The sequence below is a fragment of the Doryrhamphus excisus genome, chromosome 8 (assembly GCF_030265055.1).
Source record: "Doryrhamphus excisus isolate RoL2022-K1 chromosome 8, RoL_Dexc_1.0, whole genome shotgun sequence".
Taxonomy (NCBI): Eukaryota; Metazoa; Chordata; class Actinopteri; order Syngnathiformes; family Syngnathidae; genus Doryrhamphus; species Doryrhamphus excisus.
In genome coordinates, this window is record NC_080473.1 from 9,106,980 (window position 1) to 9,128,064 (window position 21,085).

Sequence of the window (21,085 nt, forward strand, 5' to 3'; positions counted from 1 at the left end):
TCTTGAGTGCTGTGCTCTCAGTGACCAGAGGAGGGCGCTGTGCACCGGAACACAATGCACAAAAGCACCTGGGCGTTATCTGTGAGCGACTTCGATCGATAGTCAATTTTAACCCAGTTTCACCAGCCCACCAACCCTTCTGTTCTCGATCTGCCCTCTTTCCGTAAGTGGCTTTTTTTTCAGCTGCCCATGCTTCACAGGAGCCGGGAGAGCACAACAGGTTCTCACCAAAAGGTGTCCATTGGTGGCGGATCGAGGAGGAAGTTGGAAGGTGTGTAATGGGTTAACGACGGAAAGGCCTCGGTCCAATCATCCTGTCATTAGAACCAAAGAGCAGGAAGAACAAGAGGGACCATAAATCAGCGGCCAGTGCAACCGCCAGACGCGCATCCTCAGCCCGCTTGGTGGTGCGTGTCGTCTCGGTGTCCGCTTCCACAACATCCTCCATCACATAAGACTGACAAATTCCAGACGCCATGAAGGACCGCATGCAAGAACTTCGACATGTAAGTTGTCTTTTTATTATCTTTTTCACGCACAACCGCAAAGAATGGATGCGCGTAAAAGTGATCTGAAGAAGCAACAGTTGTTTTTAATCCAAAAAAGTGTCTGTACCTAGAAACACACTTTAAAAAAATGGATACTACTTTAGCTGGTTTGAGTATCGCTTCCAAATATGTATGTCCCCCTCCGGTGTGATTGAATCACCGTGTGTGTGTGTGGTGTCATCGATCCACGCAATTTCACAAGAGAATTGGTCCCACGCCGCCCATTTCACCTGTTAACCGTCCTCTGAGCGCTCTTCCTAAAGTCAATTCTAAAATAAAAACATGGATGGATTCAAGGTACTCACACAATTCACAGTTGATGTTACATAGGAGTCGTTTAAAAATGTCTTGCGTGTTAAAATGGAGACTGAAAAGGTATCATTATATTTAGTATTTTACAATACACACTAATTGGCACACATTCCCTGCGTGTGTAATATAAGACAATATATTTTGGGTGGATTTTGCAGTATTTAACAAAACAGCCCTGAGAATGAGGCAATATACTGCAAACATATTGTAAAAAATTATGTGTGTGTGACTGCAAAAGTGCAAATCAAAGATCCTCAAAATGACAGGAGTGTTCTGCTGGTTTTGAAGACCTACTCCATAAATGCTAGTAAAGATCAAGGATTCCCAACAATGCCTATCCCCGGTGGTATGCGAGTATATTACAATTTCTAACAAGATATTTTCAGTCATTTCATATTAAGCCAGACAATAAAATGGAACTGGTGCAGCTGGTTTACCCAGGGAAACAATAACCTGTGGCGTAACTGCACCAAAATCCTAACAGTAGTGTTACATTGTACTTTTGGAGCATTATCAATATGTAGAAGTGAGGGTATGACATACTTATGGTATGACAAAAGGTTTCTGGAGGCACTCAAGCCAAAAAGGTTGGGGAAACGAGGAGGCCGCTGCTGTTCTTAAAGGCCGACAATGAAAGCTCAAATATCAGCTCAAAGATCGTCTATACAACAGGAGTGCAGTAAACGGTAAAAACACGAGGCAAAGATCCTCTAGTGTGTTTCGGTGTATTTCAGAATTCATTCATTTTCTACCGCTTTTTCCTCATGAGGGTCGTGGGGGGTGCTGGAGCCTATCCCAGCTGTCGTCAGGTGAGAGGCGGGGTACACCCTGGACTGGTCGCCAGCCAATCACAGGGCACATATAGACAAACAACCATTCACACTCACATTCATCTTGTTCAAAAACATTGAGAACTGTCATACATGGACTGTATTTGGCTCACGGGCCGGCAATTGAAGAGCTCTACTCTAGACCAATAACACGAAGGAAACAACAAGTATTCTATTTGTGATTTTTTTTCAATGTGATGTACGACTGCGTATTTTCATACACATGTATGTTACTGGCGTCCATTGTGAGGTCTGTGTAATTGGCAGTTAAGCTGGCAGGGGGAAAGGAGGAAACAATTTACGGCTGTGCAGTTTTCGGTGAGCATCTTGCTATGAATTGGCCTCCAGGGAGACAACATTGCTCTGCCAACACTGTGTGTGTGTGTGTGTGTGTGTGTGTGTGTGTGTGTGTGGTTTAGAGAGGTGTGTCTTGCAGCCTGCCATGCTGCCTCTTCACATTGCTGAAAAGATGCAGTTGTATTACAGAGAGAGCCATAGCCACTTGCTGCTAGGTGATGCCATCAGGCTATTTTTATATTATATGAATAATCACAGTGATTATGTTCTTTAATTCATTCATGCCTGGTCTGGTCAGGCGTCAGCTGGAGCCTATCACAGCTGATTTCAAGGCGCGAGACGGGGTGGTACACTGTCAGTCCAACTGCAGTCTATTTGTAGAGGTGTGTTGCAGTGGTTTCTAGATGACGTCATTGTCTACTTTGCATAATTGGAAATGACGCATGTGTGTGTAATTGGAATTGACGATGTACGAGAAAAGAACAATGTAATGTCATTTAAAAAAACATGAAAGCAAAGCAAGAATGTTGAGTAATACTTAGAATTTAAAAAAAATGTCACAAGCAAGACTGCATCCCTTGGGAGTGCTTTTAGATGGAAGGTCCTTCAGCGGCACCCGCTGCTCGTTGAGAAGAGCAATACATGATGCTTTCATGGCTTATTGGGAGGAGTCTAAAAAATGAGACCACCTCACCTCTTATGCTGTTATCGCTGTCCATTCCATCGGAGCAGATCCTTCCACATGTTCAAGAATACCATCTTATCAACTTCGCCAATGTTGATTTCTTCTTTTAGCATCTTTTAATTTGACAGACCAGGTGCTTATAAGGCATGTTACTTATGTGAAACACTGTAATTCACTGTCATATTCACAGCTAGACACTGTAGTCTTGGATTAACCTAACATGGACTACCAAGGTGGCAGTCATTTTATTTTGGACTTGGTGGCCGGATTTTGGTGGCTTTTTGACCCCCCGTTGCCGCAACAACAGCTTCTGGTCAGGGTCCAAACTATAACAGCAAGTCCTCCCATGAGTGAGTCAGCTTGACAGGAAGAAGAGTGAGGAGGCGGTGCAGGTCAACACATGGAGGCTCAGTCAGTGTCCATCTGGACTCAGTAGAATGGTTTCAATCAATGTGAATGGCAGACAGGCAGGTAGTCTTCTGTCTATGAAACGTTTAGTGATACAATGGACTGGGTTTTCCAATTTGATTTTTAGGTAGACATCCTGTTTGAATTTAGTGCATTACTTTCCAAACATTCATTGTTGGAAACAACCCAAATTAATCCAAGGACCCCATGGATTTTTAATGATATGACTAGTCACTCAAAATGGCAGGGGTAGCTGCAGTGGTGTGAAAAAAGTGTTTGCCCCTTCCTGATTTCTTATTTTATGGCATGTCCCACCCCAGGAAAAAAAATAGCAATCGAGATCTATTAGTCTGGAAAATGTTATAAATCAATTTTGAATGCTCTAGGACAGGGGTCTCAAACTCAATTTACTTGGGGGCCATTGGAGCTAGGATCTGGGCGAAACTGGGTCGCATCAGGTTTTCCCCCAAAAAACAAAAAAAAAAAAACGCATTTATTAAAAACAGAAAAATGAATAAACTTTGCTTTGGTTTCGATTTTCTACAAGAAAAGCTCTGATAAAACATTCCACTGTTCTCAAATATCTTAATTTTTATTTTTCTGCACAAAATAAGATGAAAAATAAACAAATCAAGAATAAAGAAAATCAATCAATCAGTAATAAATAAATACAATAATAATAATAATAAAATGGCAAATAATAAAAACTTAAGAAACCACATAGACAAATTAGTTTTTTTCAGATTAAAATTAACAAAGTATTATTAGAGCCCTGTAGACATGACAAAACACGACTATAGTCACATTTATACTTTTTTTATTTACAACATATTGCGCAACTGCAGGGTCTTGAGACACACGCTAACTCGCAAACTAGAGAGCTAGCGACCTAAATGGTAGCCTTCAAGTTATTTCCTTTAAACTTAAATAGCCAAAAACTTACCACTTCCACAAGGATAGGGAGGAACTATTAACAGTTATTTAACCTTTAACATGAAAATTAATCAAATGTAATAATTTTTTTCTGGGTACATGATACCATACAGCATCCATATCAAACTTGCGTGGGCCGCACTAACATTAAACTTTCATATCAAGGCGGAGGCCTCAAACTAGTGTCCTGTTGGCCACATTTGGCCCGTGGGCCGCGTGTTTGAGACCACTGCTCTAGGATCTACGAGCCTGGTACAAAACAAATGGTAAACATTAGACAGTAACCATGGCCGGCTAACCAAAAATGACCCTAAGAGCGCAGCAACGACTCATCCAGGAGGTCACAAAAGACCCCACAGTATCCAAAAAACATCAGGCCTCACTTTCCACAAAAAAAGTTGAACTTTTATTGCATCCAGCCTAAAACGAATGGTGCATTTCAGAAAAAATGTACAATAAATAAAATATGGCCTCATGGCCCATCAGTCACAATTGTCAGCCACTCTCCTAAATTGCATTGTTGTCTTTAATTGATCAAAGGAGCCTACTGATTATTTATATTTTCTTTTAATATTTTTTAATATTTTGACTGATATTGGCACACACTTAGTGTCATACAAACCAGACTCATAAACTAAACCTGAGGCGAGTGTGCCGTTTTGGCAGGAAATGAATGTCATTATTCACATATACATTACATGCATCTGCTCCATCCATAGGTAGTTTACGACACACCTGCCCATTACCTTGCCGCCTCTGGTCGCACGCCATCTTTTCGCCCCAAGCTGCCAGTCTTGATAACGAAGTCGCTCCACTCTCACGTCACCTGGACCGAGCGTTCCCCCTCGAGCCCGGCGGTAGTTTAGTGACAGATGGTGCTGATATGATGTGTGATTGTCAGCTTTTATCAGGCCACTAAAGCCAAAGTTGATGAGCTTATTACAGATTTCTCCCACTGCGGGGATCACCATCAATCATCTGGTTATCATTCTGCTTCTGAGTTGTTTTTTTTTTCATATGTTTTTATGAACGCAGCGTCGGATCATTCCTCCTGTCTTGCATTAACCTGTCCCTCTCTCTAATGACAACTTCCTTCATTGTTTGGCCTTTTTCCTATGGGTTGATTTATCACATGGTTGCCTTTTACCTACCCCCCCCACCCCTCCACCCCACCCCCTCCTTTTTGTTTCCTGTCTGCAGCCTTGTTGTCAGTGTTAGCTCAGGCAGCACGTTGTGTATACTCACTGTCACTGGCTGTTTGGAGTAAGAGTGACACATTAACTAATAGAATGGACGTGATGCACCCATTCTCAGCTTGTCTGGCTTTGGCCTTGTCCTCACAAAGTGCTATTTGAAAACCTAAATCATTTTTCCATGCATCATGGCCTTTTTAAGTTCTAGTTTGCTGAAAATGGACCTTGTCTGTTGTTTTAATGTAATACTAAAATGTGATATTCAGAAGCAATACAAGGCGACATGTTTTTCTTTTCATTGCTTTAGCTGAGGGCTGCACGGCGGTGGAGTGGTTAGCGCGCAGACCTCACAGCTAGAAGCATGCTCACAAAAACATGCTAGGTTAATTGGTGACTCCAAATTGTCCATAGTTATGAATGTGAGTGTGAATGGTTGTTTGTCTATATGTGCCCTGTGATTGGCTGGCGACCAGTCCAGGGTGTACCCCGCCTCTCGCCCGAAGACAGCTGGGATAGGCTCCAGCACCCCCGTGACCCTCGTGAGGAAAAGCGGTAGAAAATGAATGAATGAATGAATGATTTAGCTGAGGGCTGCACGGCGGAGGAGTGGTTAGTGCGCAGACCTCACAGCTAGAAACATGCTCACAAAACATGCTAGGTTAATTGGCGACTCCAAATTGTCCATAGGTATGAATGTGAGTGTGAATGGTTGTTTGCCTATATGTGCCCTGTGATTGGCTGGTGACCAGTCCAGGGTGTACCCCGCCTCTCGCCTGAACGCAGTTGGGATAGGCTCCAGCACCCCCGCGACCCTCCGTGGTTGAAAATGAATGAATGAATGAATGCTTTAGCTGAATCCTTGTGATCTTTGCACAAATATCAAATATCACTGCATTTTTTTGTAACCTGATATGACGTTTAGTTTTTAATGTTGGTCGGTCTTGGTCAATAAAATATTTTAATAAGAATTACTAATAGAATAACCCCTCAATATAGTACATTTATGAAGTATGGTTATTAATCTTTATGTTAATAATTAAAAGAATAACTACACACCAGGGGCTGCACGGCGGGTGAGTGGTCAGCACACATGCCTCACAGCTAGGAGACCCGAGTTAAATTCCACCCTCGGCCATCTCCATGTGGAGTTTGCATGTTCTCCCCGTGCATGTGTGGGTTTTCTCCGGGTACTCCGGTTTCCTCCCACATTCCAAAAACATGCTAGGTTAATTGGCCACTCCAAATTGTCCATCGGTATGAATGTGAGTGTGAATGGTTGTTTGTCTATATGTGCCCTGTGATTGGCTGGCCACCAGTCCAGGGTGTTCCCCGCCTCTCACCCGAAGACAGCTGGGATAGGCTCCAGCATACCCCCGCGACCCTGAGAATAAGCGGTACAAAATGAATGAACGAATGCTTTAGCTGAGGGCTGCACGGCGGTCGAGTGGTTAGCACGCAGGCCTCACAGATAGGAGACCAGAGTTAAATTACACCCTCGGCCATCTCTGTGTGGAGTTTGCATGTTCTCCCCGTGCATGCGTGGGTTTTCTCCGGGTACTCCGGTTTCCTCCCACATTCCAAAAACATGCTAGGTTAATTGGCGACTCCAAATTGTCCATCGGTATGAATGTGAGTGTGAATGGTAGTTTTTTTTCAATCGTATCTTAATTCGTGGTAGATGCGTACCGACTTGTTTACCACAGATACATGCCTACTTGGAGATAAAAACGTCTTCCTATCTATTATTAGTTGCGATTATTATAAGTAACTATGGACAAAAATTGTATTAATTGCCATTAAATATTTTAATGGATTGACAGCCCTAAGAAACGGACATATGGATTGCAATCCCAAATGTGGGCATCTCTGTATGTGGATTGATAGCATTGGACAACTGAGTCACCTTAACTCATCCCTGTCTTTTCCACTTTTTCTCCTTCCGGTATGTCTATCCTTTACAAACTGGTGGTAGACCAGCATCACTGTGGGAGAATGACATGCATGCGTTCACATCCATACATTATTCATGGACGTGTGAGAGGCTCCGTAATTACACCAATGAGCCATGAAATGAGTGTGACAGATTCCTGAATGCCGTGAGGAGTGTGTGTGTTTGCAAATGAAATTTACATCAATGGCCGATATTTACTGGCTGCTTTCAAGCTCGGCGGCAATGCACGGTCCATTGAGCGTGGCGAGGTATGAGCCACCGTATCCTTTTATAGTGTAGATCAGATGGTATTGGTTTTTGGGGTTAAATGCTGATACTAATAGTCCTGATAAAAAAAAAATCAACCCTTTAAAATGTAAGAGTAAGCAGTTTATTGAAGACAAATGACTTATTTTTCATATTTACCTTTGGCTTGGCCTTTTAGAAACATCTCATTCAAATGTGAGATGAAGTGGTTGTGTTTCCAGTCCGGCTAAAATGATGTTTAGATGCTTCTGGGGAACCATGGTTGTCTTGGATAGAAAGAACATCAGGAGGTGTGTCTATCATGCTGCTCTAATGCTTCTCCAGTGAGCATCAAATCTGGAGGATGGAGAGCAAAAGACGATTAGAACTGGAGGACATTGAGTTGGTTTGTCAGGGAGAAGACACACACACACACACACACACACATTGACTATGTGCTGCTGTGCCTTATGTCTTCTCCCACCCACATGATTCTTCCTCCTTGTGGAGCTGCTGAAACCTCCATGCTGCTGGCAGGCAACCCAGCCTGACAGAAGCATCTTATTCAACTCCCGTCCGATCTTCTGTCTGGAATATAAAACATCCTTGCCTTTTAGACACCATATTATGGCAATGGTAATGGTTTTATTTCATTTGAACATGCATCAGATTACAATTGAATGCATCACATAATCAGTTAACAGTTCCACATGTCCAAAAGGAGTAGGAAGAAGCAAAGCTTATTAAATCCTACCCCTCCATCTGGTACTTTTACATTCAGTAACTGTTACATTTGTTCACTTCCTGCTTTCCTAATGTAATGTAAGCTTTTTTTTCATTTTATTTTTGTCACTTACTGAAGTACGAGGTGATATGACCATACATAATGCAACAGTAATATGTTGCTGTTATAGGAGTTGATCCTTTAACATGCTCAAGGATATTGTAGTAATGCATTGTGTCAAAGAGTTTTGTGATTTTTGATCGGCTGAGTCCTAAGTATGTGTGTGTGTTCAAGTAAGATAGCAATAAAGAATTTGTCGATCACCCGCCTTGCCCGTGCTGGCCACCTAGCCAATTTTGCACGTAAGTGCTTGTATGCGGGAATGTAACCCCCCCCCCCGCCCCTTTAGTGCCACCTAGTTGTGTATCATTCAAGCAGGCCCTGCACGAAAACACTGATACTGAATGACCCCCGCCTCAAATCCCCAAATATGTCTCCCGCCCTACTATTTGAGACATAGTGTAAATCTTTTTTTAATTTTTTGTCACATACCGAAGTACGAGGTGATATGACCATACAATGACATAATCGGTACCATAGTAACTCATGACTGGTTCAAGACTCTTCATCCTTGTATTTGATATACAATGAATCATATAACCCAAATATGTCCCATGACAACACTAGATATTACCCTTTCTCTGTAATTATCTAGCTGAAATATTCATAAAGATGTGCTTTCTCTTAGCGGCAATACGGGAGTCCTTGTTGTCTTTCACACCTACACTACGTACGGCTTCCCGGTCCCCCTTGTTAGCCGTCGTGCTCCCTGCTTGTGTAATGATCCTGTCTGCTTGAGCCGCCGTCACTCAACCGTGGAGCTGCACCAGCGACGTAAACGCCGCCTTCTTCTTCTGCTTTGGCTCGCTGCCCTCATAACTTTGGTCACCTGTCCATTTAGTGTGGTTTTATCTAATTACAACACCGGTAACGGTAAATTCAGCCTTTCTTCATGAAGTGAAGTCACTATGAATGTGGGTTCTGTCATGTTGATCCCCCTCCCTTCCGGATTATAGACTTTAGACCTCAGGGTGTGTAGGCGCTAAAAGTTATTACATTTATCCATAAAATACATTAGCTAGACTATCTACTGATTAAACGTGCATCTTTCATGAGCATATAACCTGTTTTTTTTATCTCTTATTCCTCTACCATATAGTTTACATTCATAAGGAACATCTCAGTATGTGTGTGAGTGTGCAAACATACATTATGAATGTTGACAATAAATCTGCTTCTGCTCTCGGTATTCCTGAGTGCAACTGACACAGATTTGAGTCATCTTTAATGCAGAGGGTGTCTGGGATTGGCTTTAATACAAAGATGGAGGATATGGTAATGGTAATGGTTTCATTTCATTTGAACATGCATCAGATTACAATTGAATGCATCACATAATCAGTTCACAGTTCCACATGTCCAAAAGGAGTAGGAAGAAGCAAAGCTTATTAAATCCTACCCCTTCATCTGGTACTTTTACAATCAGTAACTGTTACATTTGTTCACTTCCTGCTTTCCATAATTTTTTTTTTTTATTTTGTAATTTTTTGTCCCGTACCGAAGTACGAGGTGATATGACCATACAATGACATTATGTGTACCATAGTAAGTGTCAATATAGTGATATATATAGCACATCATGACTGGTTCAAGACTCTTCATCCTTGTATTTAGCAAACATCAACTGCTTGTATTGTTTCTTGAATTGGCTCATCGTTGTGCATTGTTTGAGTTCCTTACTCAATCCATTCCATAGTTTGATTCCACATTCTGAAATGCTATGGCTTTTTAACGTAGTCCTAGCATATAAGTGTTTCAAATGTAGTTCTTCCCTGAGATCATATTTCTCCTCTCTTGTAGAGAAGTATTGGATGACATTTTTAGCAAATTGATTATTTTTAGCCTTATGCATTATTTTAGCTGTTTGAAGATTAATAATATCAGCAAGTTTAAAGTATTTGTGATTTTAGAAATAAGGAGTTAGTATGTTCTCTGTAGGCGGCATTATGAATTATCCTTATTGACCTTTTTTGCACTGCATTTAGCGAGTGAAGATTGTGTCACCTCTTATCCGAGGCAAAAAAATCCTTGTATTTAGCAAACATCAACTGCTTGTATTGTTTCTTGAATTGGCTCATCGTTGTGCATTGTTCATCATATCTTTAATATAGAAACACAAAAGGATAATAATGAAGCGGAGCCCACGTCTCTGCTCTTTGCAGATGCTTTCTAAATGTATCGTCACAGCAAAACCATGCAAGTGGAGCGACTCCCTTGTAGCGAGTCTCCCTTTTAACACACAACACCATCCTAACCAGATCCCTCCTTCATATGTGATCTGTCTGACCATTGTCTGAGAGGTACAAAAAAAAAAGTCATTGAGACCCTGTGAGCAGGCATTGCCTTCTACTATGTGACAGCACCCTTGTGCATTTTTAGCTCAGCACTTCTGCCGAGTGTGTGGTCAGCTAAGCCAAATCCCCCAGGTGAAGTCAAGAGTGCAGCACTGTGCAGCGTGTTCTCCCCCAGCCTCTTTGTGGATCAGCAGGAGTGTTGGATCCACTGGGCGCGCTGGAGGCTCTCCTCTCTTCCTCCTCCTCCTCCTTCTTCTCGCCACTCAAAGCAGAAGCAGACCAAAGCTGGCTTTTCTCTGCAGGATTCACAGACACTGCGTGGAGGCTGAACACACAACTGATGCTAACTCCTCGTGGGAGCCCATCCCTTTGAATTTGTGTGCTTCTAAAGCCCTTCCGCCAGCAAACAGTATGGATTCCGTTGCATTTCTAAGATAATTATGTTACTCAATAGCAATGTTTGGCACCTTTTCTTTTGGGTACGAGTTGGAGTAGAACGGTACTTAATAGATGGATACAACTCTTGCTTACTCACTTTTTATTCTAGATGGCAAGTTGTTGTTGAGCTTCTCCCAAAATAAGATCTCTGGCATCGTAAGTAATGTATAGAAGCAGAATGAATCCTTGATGTGTAATGGTTTAATTTCATTTGAACATGCATCAGATTACAATTGAATGCATCACATAATCAGTTCACAGGTCCACATGTCCAAAAGGAGTAGGAAGAAGCAAAGCTTATTAAATCCTACCCCTCCATCTGGTACTTTTACAATCAGGAACTGTTACATTTGTTCACTTCCTGCTTTCCTAATATAGTTTCAGTTTTTTTTAGTTTTTTTTTTGTCACGTACCAAAGTACAAGGTGATATGACCATACAATGACATAATGGGTACCATAGTAAGTGTCAATATAGTGATATATATAGCACATCATGACTGGTTCAAGGCTCTTCATCCTTGTATTTAGCAAACATCAACTGCTTGTATTGTTTCTTGAATTGGCTCATCGTTGTGCATTGTTTGAGTTCCTTACTCAATCCATTCCATAGTTTGATTCCACATACTGAAATGCTATGACTTTTTAACGTAGTCCTAGCATATAAGTGTTTCAAATGTAGTTCTTCCCTGAGATCATATTTCTCCTCTCTTGTAGAGAAGTATTGGATGGCATTTTTAGGTAATTGGTTATTTTTAGCCTTATGCATTATTTTAGCTGTTTGAAGATAAAGTTTAAGTATTTGTGATTTTAGAAATAAGGGGTTAATATGTTCTCTGTAGGCGGCATTATGAATTATCCTTACTGACCTTTTTTGCAGTACATTTAGCGAGTGAAGATTGTGTCACCTCTTATCCGAGGCAAAAAAAATCCTTCTTGAGGCCATGTTGGATTAAAAAGGACTTGGAGTGGGTTGAGTTTGTGTTGGTGTCGTCACGGTGGCTCAGCATCGCTCTCGCTTGATTTGTCACAGTTGCCTTGTCATCAGCTCTCACTCAAGTCTGTTCATATTTGTCATGAAAAAGGGTTTGAATAGAGAAACAGGTGACCCTGTTCTGTGAGAGTTTTTCCAGTCCAAAGGCTTCTTGACTAAATGAAAGATGACATATTTTCTGTATATTACCAGTCTGGTGAGGATCATAGAAGATGGATGTATTGTAACAGATCCAGGAACTCCACCGGCTTGATAATGACGGCCAGATCGGTTCCGTCGTTAGATCCAGCTTCCACCACCTGAGGCAGCTGGCTAAAATAAAGCCTATTCTCTCAAGGCAGCATTTTGAGATGGTAATCCATGCTTTCGTTACCTCTCGGCTGGATTACTGCAATGCCTTATATGGGGGGGGGGGTCAGTGCGTTGGCCATCTCCAGCCTCCAGAATGCCGCCGCACGTCTTTTAACTGACATTTTATCTTCACTCAACTGGCTACCTACGTATACGTTTTAGGGTTCATTTCTAAATTACTTTATTTGCTTTTTAAATCCCTCAACGGTCTCGCGCCGCTTCTACATTTTTATACTCCATTCCGGTCTCTCAGGTCAGCTGATCAGTTGCTCCTGAGGGAGTCTAAAACAAAGCGGAAGCTCAGGGGGGGGATTGTGCCTTTGCTGTTGCAGCCCCAAAACTTTGGAATAATCTGCCTCAGCATGTTTTTTTTAATATTTTTAAATCCCATCTTAAGACCCCCCTATTCTCCTTGGCTTTTAACATTTTGTCGGAGGCTTACTTTTTACTTTTATTTTTGGATTTTATTTTTTCTTACTTTTGATCATATCGCATTTTAATCTCATTTTATTTTATAGATTTTTAGATTTTATTTAATTCTAAATTACCATACTGACTTCATTTATATTGTGCTTTGTAATTTTAAACTTCTTGTGCACCACTTTGGAAACCTTGTATTTGTTTAATTGTGCTGTATAAATAAAATGGATTGGATTGGACTACACAACCTGCATTCATCACGTCCACTGCGAGCTAGCTACAAACCATCTTAATTTCAAAGAATCCTGTCTTGTGTAACAAGAAATATAGATCTGCTAACGGAGAATTCAATTAACCTGACAGAGGCCGGTTGGATGAATGAGATGAGATTGCCGCCAATGTTGCATCACCGAAATCACGGTTCAGACTCCAAAAAACAGTTTGGTTTTCAGTGTCTTTTTATTGAGGCTGTTGGGGGTTTTTTTGTTTATTTTTATTTTTAACTTGAAGCAAAAAAATGCAGAATAGAATTACCATTGAGACAAAATGGAATGCACTACTGTCAAGTACTGCACTTCATGTGTAGTGGAATGTAGTGCACTCCATTAATAATTGAAAAATGAATAGAAATAGTACTGATTGAGAGAGTGTGTGTACATACTATATGCACATACAGTGTGTATATATATATATATTTTTATATATATATGTGTGTGTACATACAGGTGGTCCTCAAGTACATTCAAATTCCATTCCGAGTCAAGTTTTCAGTCGATTCTACACCGAAATTAACTCCAATGTCACTTAGACTGGATGCAAAACACACGATGGACATTCATTCATTCATTTTCTACCGCTTTTCCTCACGAGGGTCACGGGGGTGCTGGAGCCTATCCCAGCTGTCTTCGGGCGAGAGGCGGGGTACACCCTGGACTGGTCGCCAGCCAATCACAGGGCACATATAGACAAACAACCATTCACACTCACATTCATACCTATGGACAATATGGAGTCGCCAATTAACCTAGCATGTTTTTGGAATGTGGGAGGAAACCGGAGTACCCCGAGATAACTTACGTTTATCCCTGTGAGGTTCAGGGTACAAGATCACTTCCTGAATCAACATACAGTCAGCACAATCAACCTTTCCATCTCAGTAATAAGACCACCGTGTTGCTTTAGTTATCACTGTCTCTTTCATAGGAACAGATCTTATTCAACGTTCAAAATGTGGTGATAGTTTTTCATTCTGTCAACACACTTCCACCAGAAGAGCCTGCCTTATGCCTGGTAGACATAACAAAGTGCTAAACGTTCATTAATTAGTGACGTCATTCACGCTGTGTAGGTGGAAATGAGACACACTCTACAGTATGCATGCATAGCTGCACGCATTATGTATTCATTGGTTGTGTTGAAAGAAATGAGTCTGGTGTTTAGGGACCAAAATGCTAATGGTAATGGTTTTATTTCATTTGAACATGCATCAGATTACAATTGAGTGCATCACATAATCAGTTCACAGTTCCACACGTCCAAAAGGAGTAGGAAGAAGCAAAGCTTATTAAATCCTACCCCTCCATCTGGTACTTTTACAATCAGGAACTGTTACATTTGTTCACTTCCTGCTTTCCTAATATAGTTTAATTTTTTATTTTATTTTATTTTTGTCACGTACCGAAGTACGAGGTGATATGACCATCCAATGACATAATGGGTACCATAGTAAGTGTCAATATAGTGATATATATAGCACATCATGACTGGTTCAAGACTCTTCATCCTTGTATTTAGCAAACATCAACTGCTTGTATTGTTTCTTGAATTGGCTCATCGTTGTGCATTGTTTGAGTTCCTTACTCAATCCATTCCATAGTTTGATTCCACATACTGAAATGCTATGGCTTTTTAACGTAGTCCTAGCATATAAGTGTTTCAAATGTAGTTCTTCCCTGAGATCATATTTCTCCTCTCTTGTAGAGAAGTATTGGATGACATTTTTAGGTAATTGGTTATTTTTAGCCTTATGCATTATTTTAGCTGTTTGAAGATTAAGTTTAAGTATTTGTGATTTTAGAAATAAGGAGTTAGTATGTTCTCTGTAGGCGGCATTATGAATTATCCTTACTGGCCTTTTTTGCAGTACATTTAGTGAGTGAAGATTGCTTGAAGTAATCACTTAATTTATGGGGGTGTTGTTGTCGTTCTTGACTTCTTGCCCCCCCCCCCCCCCCCATTCTGATTGGACTGAAATGCTTTTAAAGATCTATTTGGCTAAGAATCCTCATAAAACTACAAATGAATTGATGAGGAATGCATGTTAAAATTGTTTCTCTCGTTTTAACATGAGCGTCTGTGTTGTTTTGCTCGAAGGGGAAGGAGACGACGACGACAACGGAAGAGGAGGACGAAGTGGCCGTGGGGATGGAGAAAGGATTCATGGATGAATTCTTTGAGCAGGTGCATTGTGTTCTTACGTCATCTTACGTCATTCAGTCATTACACAAGTTCATATGTCGCAATGACAGCTTGTATTTTCAGTAGGTGTTTATATTAATCTTTTTAGATTAATATAGAGGATTTATTTACATGGCTGCATCGGAGAGTGTTTTTGTTTTGTTCCTGTAAATGCTGTGCACGTACCGGGAACATGAATGGAGCGCTGTAAATGTCTCTCAGAAATGCAAATCATCAGTCATATTGTGGATGATTTCATCGTTGATGGCATTTTTGCAATTTCTTTTTAATGGCTATGTTTGCTACAGTGGCTACTGCAGCACAATTTGACTCATAATACATCTTAGGATGTATAACCTCTTCCCACTCGATTGAACTTGAAGGCATCCTGCATGTAAATGTTGTTATATGGGTTGCTTTTGGTAATATCAACATGCAAATATATACACATATATACGTATATATATTTTATATATACATATATATATATATATATATATATATATATATATATATATATATATATATATATATATATATATATATATATATATATATATATATATATATATATATATATATATATATATATATATATATATATATATAGGCGGCACGGCGGTCAAGTGGTTAGCGAGCAGACCTCACAGCTAGGAGACCAGTGTTCAATTCCACCCTCGGCCATCTCTGTGTGGAATTTGCATGTTCTCCCCGTGCATGCGTGGGTTTTCTCCGGGTACTCCGGTTTCCTCCCACATTCCAAAAACATGCTAGGTTAATTGGCGACTCCAAATTCTCCATAGGTATGAATGTTAGTGTGAATGGTTGTTTGTCTATATGTGCCCTGTGATTGGCTGGCCACCAGTCCAGGGTGTACCCCACCTCTCGCCCGAAGACATCTGGGATAGGCTCCAGCACCCCCGCGACCCTCGTTAGGAAAAAGTGGTAGAAAATGAATGAATGAATGATATATGTGTATGTGTGTGTGTGTGTGTATATATTTGGTAACATCAACATGCATACGTGTTAAATTGGAATACATCACAATTCCGATGAACAATTCCACACGTCCTAATCCCCTCTCTGTTTCACAGCAAACGTTCACACCTTTTGTTCACTTCCTTTATTCAACATGTACCTTTTTTACCCATTGTGAAATAACAAGTTTGACTTTGAAGTTATGAAAATCACCATTGCTAATGCTGCCACAAAAGGTGGTTCGTGTTGGGTTGAAAGCATGAAAGTGGTGTAACAAAGGCTCACTATCATCTGCAGGTGCCTTGGTTTCGAAACAATAAATCCAATTCATATGCCAAAAAGACATTTCTGCGTTAACTCCAATATGCATACATTGATTCACTCTGTCAGACTCATGTATGAACTGTACGGTTTGCCATGGCAGCATCAGCTCATGCAAACTCAGTGTTTGTGTCTCCATACACATTGTTTTGTGTCTGTCTGTGTGTGTGTGTGTGTGTGTGTGTGTGAGAGAGATCACCAGAGGCAGTGTCTGACCTTTGAGCTTAAACATGCACTCACTGGACACTTCATTAGGCACACCTGTCTGAATAATCAACGATCTAAAAGGACGGCTGTGTCAACAACGCTTGTTATTCATTCATTCATTTTCTATCACTTATCCTCACGGGGGGGGGGGGGGGGGGGGTGCTGGAGCCTATCCCAGCTGTCTTCGGGCGAGAGAGGCAGGCTACACCCTAGACTGGTGGCCAGCCAATCACAAGACAAACAACCATTCACACTCACATTCATACCTATGGACAATTTGGAGTCGCCAATTAACCTAGCATGTTTTTGGAATGTGGGAGGAAACCGGAGTACCCGGAGAACATGCAAACTCCACACAGAGTTGGCCGAGGGTGGAATTGAACTCTGGTTTCCTAGCTGTGAGGCCTGCGTGCTAACCACTCGGCCGCCGTGCCGCCCAACGCTTGTTGATTCATTCATTCATTTTCTACCACTTATCCTCACGAGGGTCGCGGGGGGTGCTGGAGCCTATCCCAGCTGTCTTCGGGCGAGAGGCGGGGTACACCCTGGACTGGTGGCCAGCCAATCACAGGGCACATATAGACAAACAATTATTCACACTCACATAGAGATGGCCGAGGGTGGAATTGAACTCTGGTTTCCTCGCTGTGAGGCCTGCATGCTAACCACTCGTCCGCCGTGCAGCCCAACGCTTGTTATATAATGCTAATATGTTTATTATTATTATTGTCGTTTGCAGTGGTTTAGAACTGCACAGCATCCTTATTGAGAGCTGTTTTTAATATGTCCATGGTTTCATACAACACGTTACTAAAATCACAGCACGTGCGTAGGAACAGACAAGACGACAATATGCCCGGCATGGGAGCTCAATAATGGCGAATTGGCCTTTTCCCACTTGTGCTTACAGTATGTGGGAGGGCTGAAGGATGCCAAATACAGAGAAAAACGATGCATCTTAAAAGTATAAGTGTGTAGTGAATACTTGTGCCAAGGAGCTAATTAAAACCAAGGTAACATCTTGTTTGTATTTAAAAGCAACTACTTACTTTTTTTTCTCCATATTGTCCCACTTCATCACATGCAACATCACATGGGACTTATTATGCTTTTTCCATTTTTCTGACCTATAAATGTAGTTGGAATGTTGTGTTCTTAATTTTGCATAATGTCTTCATTATTATTATTGCTCAGCAGGTAGTCTTGACAATTCATGCGATGCTTTGCCATTTGACAAAAAGTCATTTCTTTTAGCGGTAGGCGATTTTTTTTTAAAAATATGCTTCATATGCACTTTGAGTAAAATGAGGTCAAAGGTTTTGGAAAGACAATTTTGACATTTTTAAATGTGTGTCTCAAATGTTCAATTTGGTCGAAAAAATAGAAATAACCCAAAAACACAATTAATTGAATGATTGATTAACCGTTGATTCATCAGTTTAATCTTTACAGCGCTAATCGTCGGCCAAATGTGTATAATTTCCTTCATTTATCGTTTATCGTTAATTGTTTCTCGACACAACCATGGTAAATGAATTACACCGAAGTAGGATTCCTTATTTATTATACATTGAATATTTTCTTAGTAAGAGCATCGAAAAACTGTTTAGCATGTTGTAATTACGGTTTTTAACATTATTAGAGCCCTCTAGACATGAAGTAACACCCACATAAGTCACCTTTACATCCATTATAGTCGACAGTATGACAGACTTTTTTTAAATCCACTTTCTGTTCTGTATGTAATATTACTGACACAAGTGAGCAGTGTGGAATACTACATATCGTCACAGTGTCTTTGAATGCATCTTCTGATTTCTTTATATTGATTCATTCATTTATTCTTTTTCTACCGCTTTTTCCTCACGAGGGTCGCAGGGGGTGCTGGAGCCTATCCCAGCTGTCTTTGGGCGAGAGGCGGGGTACACCCTGGACTGGTGGCCAGCCAATCACAGGGCACATATAGACAAACAACCATTCACGCTCACATTCATACCTATGGACAATTTGGAGTCGCCAATTAACCTAGCATGTTTTTGGAATGTGGGAGGAAACCGGAGTACCCGGAGAAAACCCAAGCATGCAGGGTGGAATTTAACCCTGGTCTCCTAGCTGTGAGGTCTGCGCACCACCAGACCGCCGTGCCACCCTTCTTTATATTGATTTTTTTAGTTAATTTAGACAAATGTGTACAATTTGCTTTAATATGCATATGTTTGAGTAATAACAGGCCATATTCAACCACAGGACAGCGATGATTTATTAAAATATTTTGAGAAAAACATGAGATTGAAGCTGCGAAATTCGAAGCGTAGAGTGGCAGGAGATTACTGTGTATTGTTTATCTCCCATTCCTATTCCCAGTCTGTCCTAATGAGATGTCAATTGTCTCATGTCCACAGTTCAGGGAGAAAAGTGTTTTTGTTTTTGTTTTTTTGATGTATCCATTTGGTCTCCTGCCTTGATTTGAATGTAATAACGTATGTGTCCCTGTTGATGAGAGCCTGTTGATGAGCAGCAACGCTAATGACAAATAGCTCATGAGCATTAAAGCTCCATATAAAACAGTAGCCTCTGCCTCGATTCCATAGAATCTCCTGTTTTAATATGAATTGTACTGTATCTAACTGTTACAGTTACTAGTCTGTCCTTTTGTGTATCAAGTTGTCCAGCGTATCTGTTGACTTTTAGCAATGCTGGCATTGCCTTCAGATGGCAGCAGTAATGAATTCTAATTTACCTTCTGCACTATCATTCAGCAGCAGACACGACATCTGACACGGGATGCACACTGGCACACTTATTTGCTTTTTTTTTTTTTAATGATGCTCTGTCTGCATGTGTTATCACGTGTAAGCACGCTGTGTGTAATGGTGTGTTGACTTCACAGCTTTGACAGTGACGTGTGTGCAATATGTGATTCTCAGTATGATGCACACACACACACACACCAAGCCCTTAAAACAAAGATGAGCTTGCCAGACAGGATTTCGTTATATCTGTATTGTATTGAAAGAGGCATAAACACATAGTTAGGCACACATACACAATCTACAATGTACAACAAAAGTGAGTACATACCTCACAGTAGACAATACTGCTATTGACTGTGACACACACAAAGAGGAGTTTTGTTTACATATTGGGTAACACAGTATAAAGCCGTTTTGCTTTATACTGTGTCATGGAAGGGTTTGAATGACTTAGAGAATTCTAACAATGCGAACTTTCTAATGTTAGCATGTTGATACTTAGCGCTAAGTCTTTCTATCAATGCCTACCGCTTAAATGTTAGTATAATTATGTTAGCATACCAACATGCTAACACCTAGCGTGTCTAAGTTCATATTCATGAAAATCAGAAAAAAATGCTGGTATGTGCATATTTGCATGCTAGCAATGCTAACAGTGTCTCTGAAAATGGCTAAAAATGCTTCTATGTATAATATTACCATCTTAGCAAAGCGCTATAGATTGCCCCATATTGGGATTTACACCATAAATATTCTAGTCCTACATTTATTTTATCGATATATTTACATTCCTTGACCAAAAAAACATAACATGGAAGGGTTTGTATGACTTAGAGAATGCTTACAATGCTAATATTCTAATGTTAGTATGTTGCTCTGACACTTAGCACTAAGTCTTTCTATTAATGCCTACCTTAAATGCTTAAATGTTAGTATAATTATGTTAGCATACCAACATGCTAACACCTACACCTAGTGTGATAAAGTGTCTAAGTTCATATTCGTGAAAATGGCAAAAAATGCTAGTATGTACATGTTTGCATGCCAGCAATGCTAACGGTGTCTATGAAAATGGATTAAAATGCTGTGCTGCTAATGTTAGCATGCTAACCCCCTAACATTAAGTGTTAATATAAGTGTATATTAGCATCTTAGCAAAGCTAACATGCTTAACTAGCTGTACCATTATCTAAGCATCTAACACCGTACTAGTGTGTACCAATAGTACTGAAATGAATTGTTTGGGGGCTGCACGGTGGTCGAGTAGTTAGCGCGTAGACTTCACAACTAGGAGACCAGGGTTCAATTCCACCCTCGGCCATCTCTGTGTGGAGTTTGCATGTTCTCCCTGTGCATGCGTGGGTTTTCTCCGGGTACTCCGGTTTCCTCCCACATTCCAAAAACATGCTAGGTTAATTGGCAACTCTAAATTGTCCATAGGTATGAATGTGAGTGTGAATGGTTGTTTGTCTATATGTGCCCTGTGATTGGCTGGCCACCAGTCTCTCGCCCGAAGACAGCTGGGATAGTCTCCAGCACCCCCGCGACCCTCGTGAGGAAAAGTGGTAGAAAATGAATGAATGAATCAACAAGCGTTGGGCTGCACGGCGGTCGAGTGGTTAGCACGCAGGCCTCACAGTTACGAGAC

At 40.8% G+C, this 21,085-nt stretch overlaps 1 protein-coding gene across 10 annotated transcripts in view; it reads left to right on the top strand.

Moving 5' to 3' along the window:
- Positions 1–98: 98 nt before the first annotated feature.
- Positions 99–21,085, top strand: part of stx1a (syntaxin 1A (brain)) — a 53,040-nt gene continuing 32,053 nt past the window's right edge. For 3 of the 10 annotated variants that reach the window (XR_009131405.1, XR_009131406.1, XM_058079857.1), the window contains exons 1-2: positions 106–506; positions 15,095–15,181. Coding sequence is in view for 7 of the 10 variants with exons in the window: in XM_058079857.1 (XP_057935840.1) it covers positions 477–506; positions 15,095–15,181 (117 nt within the window). In the remaining 3 variants the exon portion in view is untranslated. Of the gene's footprint in view, positions 507–15,094; positions 15,182–21,085 lie in introns of all 10 variants that reach the window. The other 7 variants (XM_058079856.1, XM_058079851.1, XM_058079855.1 and 4 more) reach the window with 5 other exon arrangements.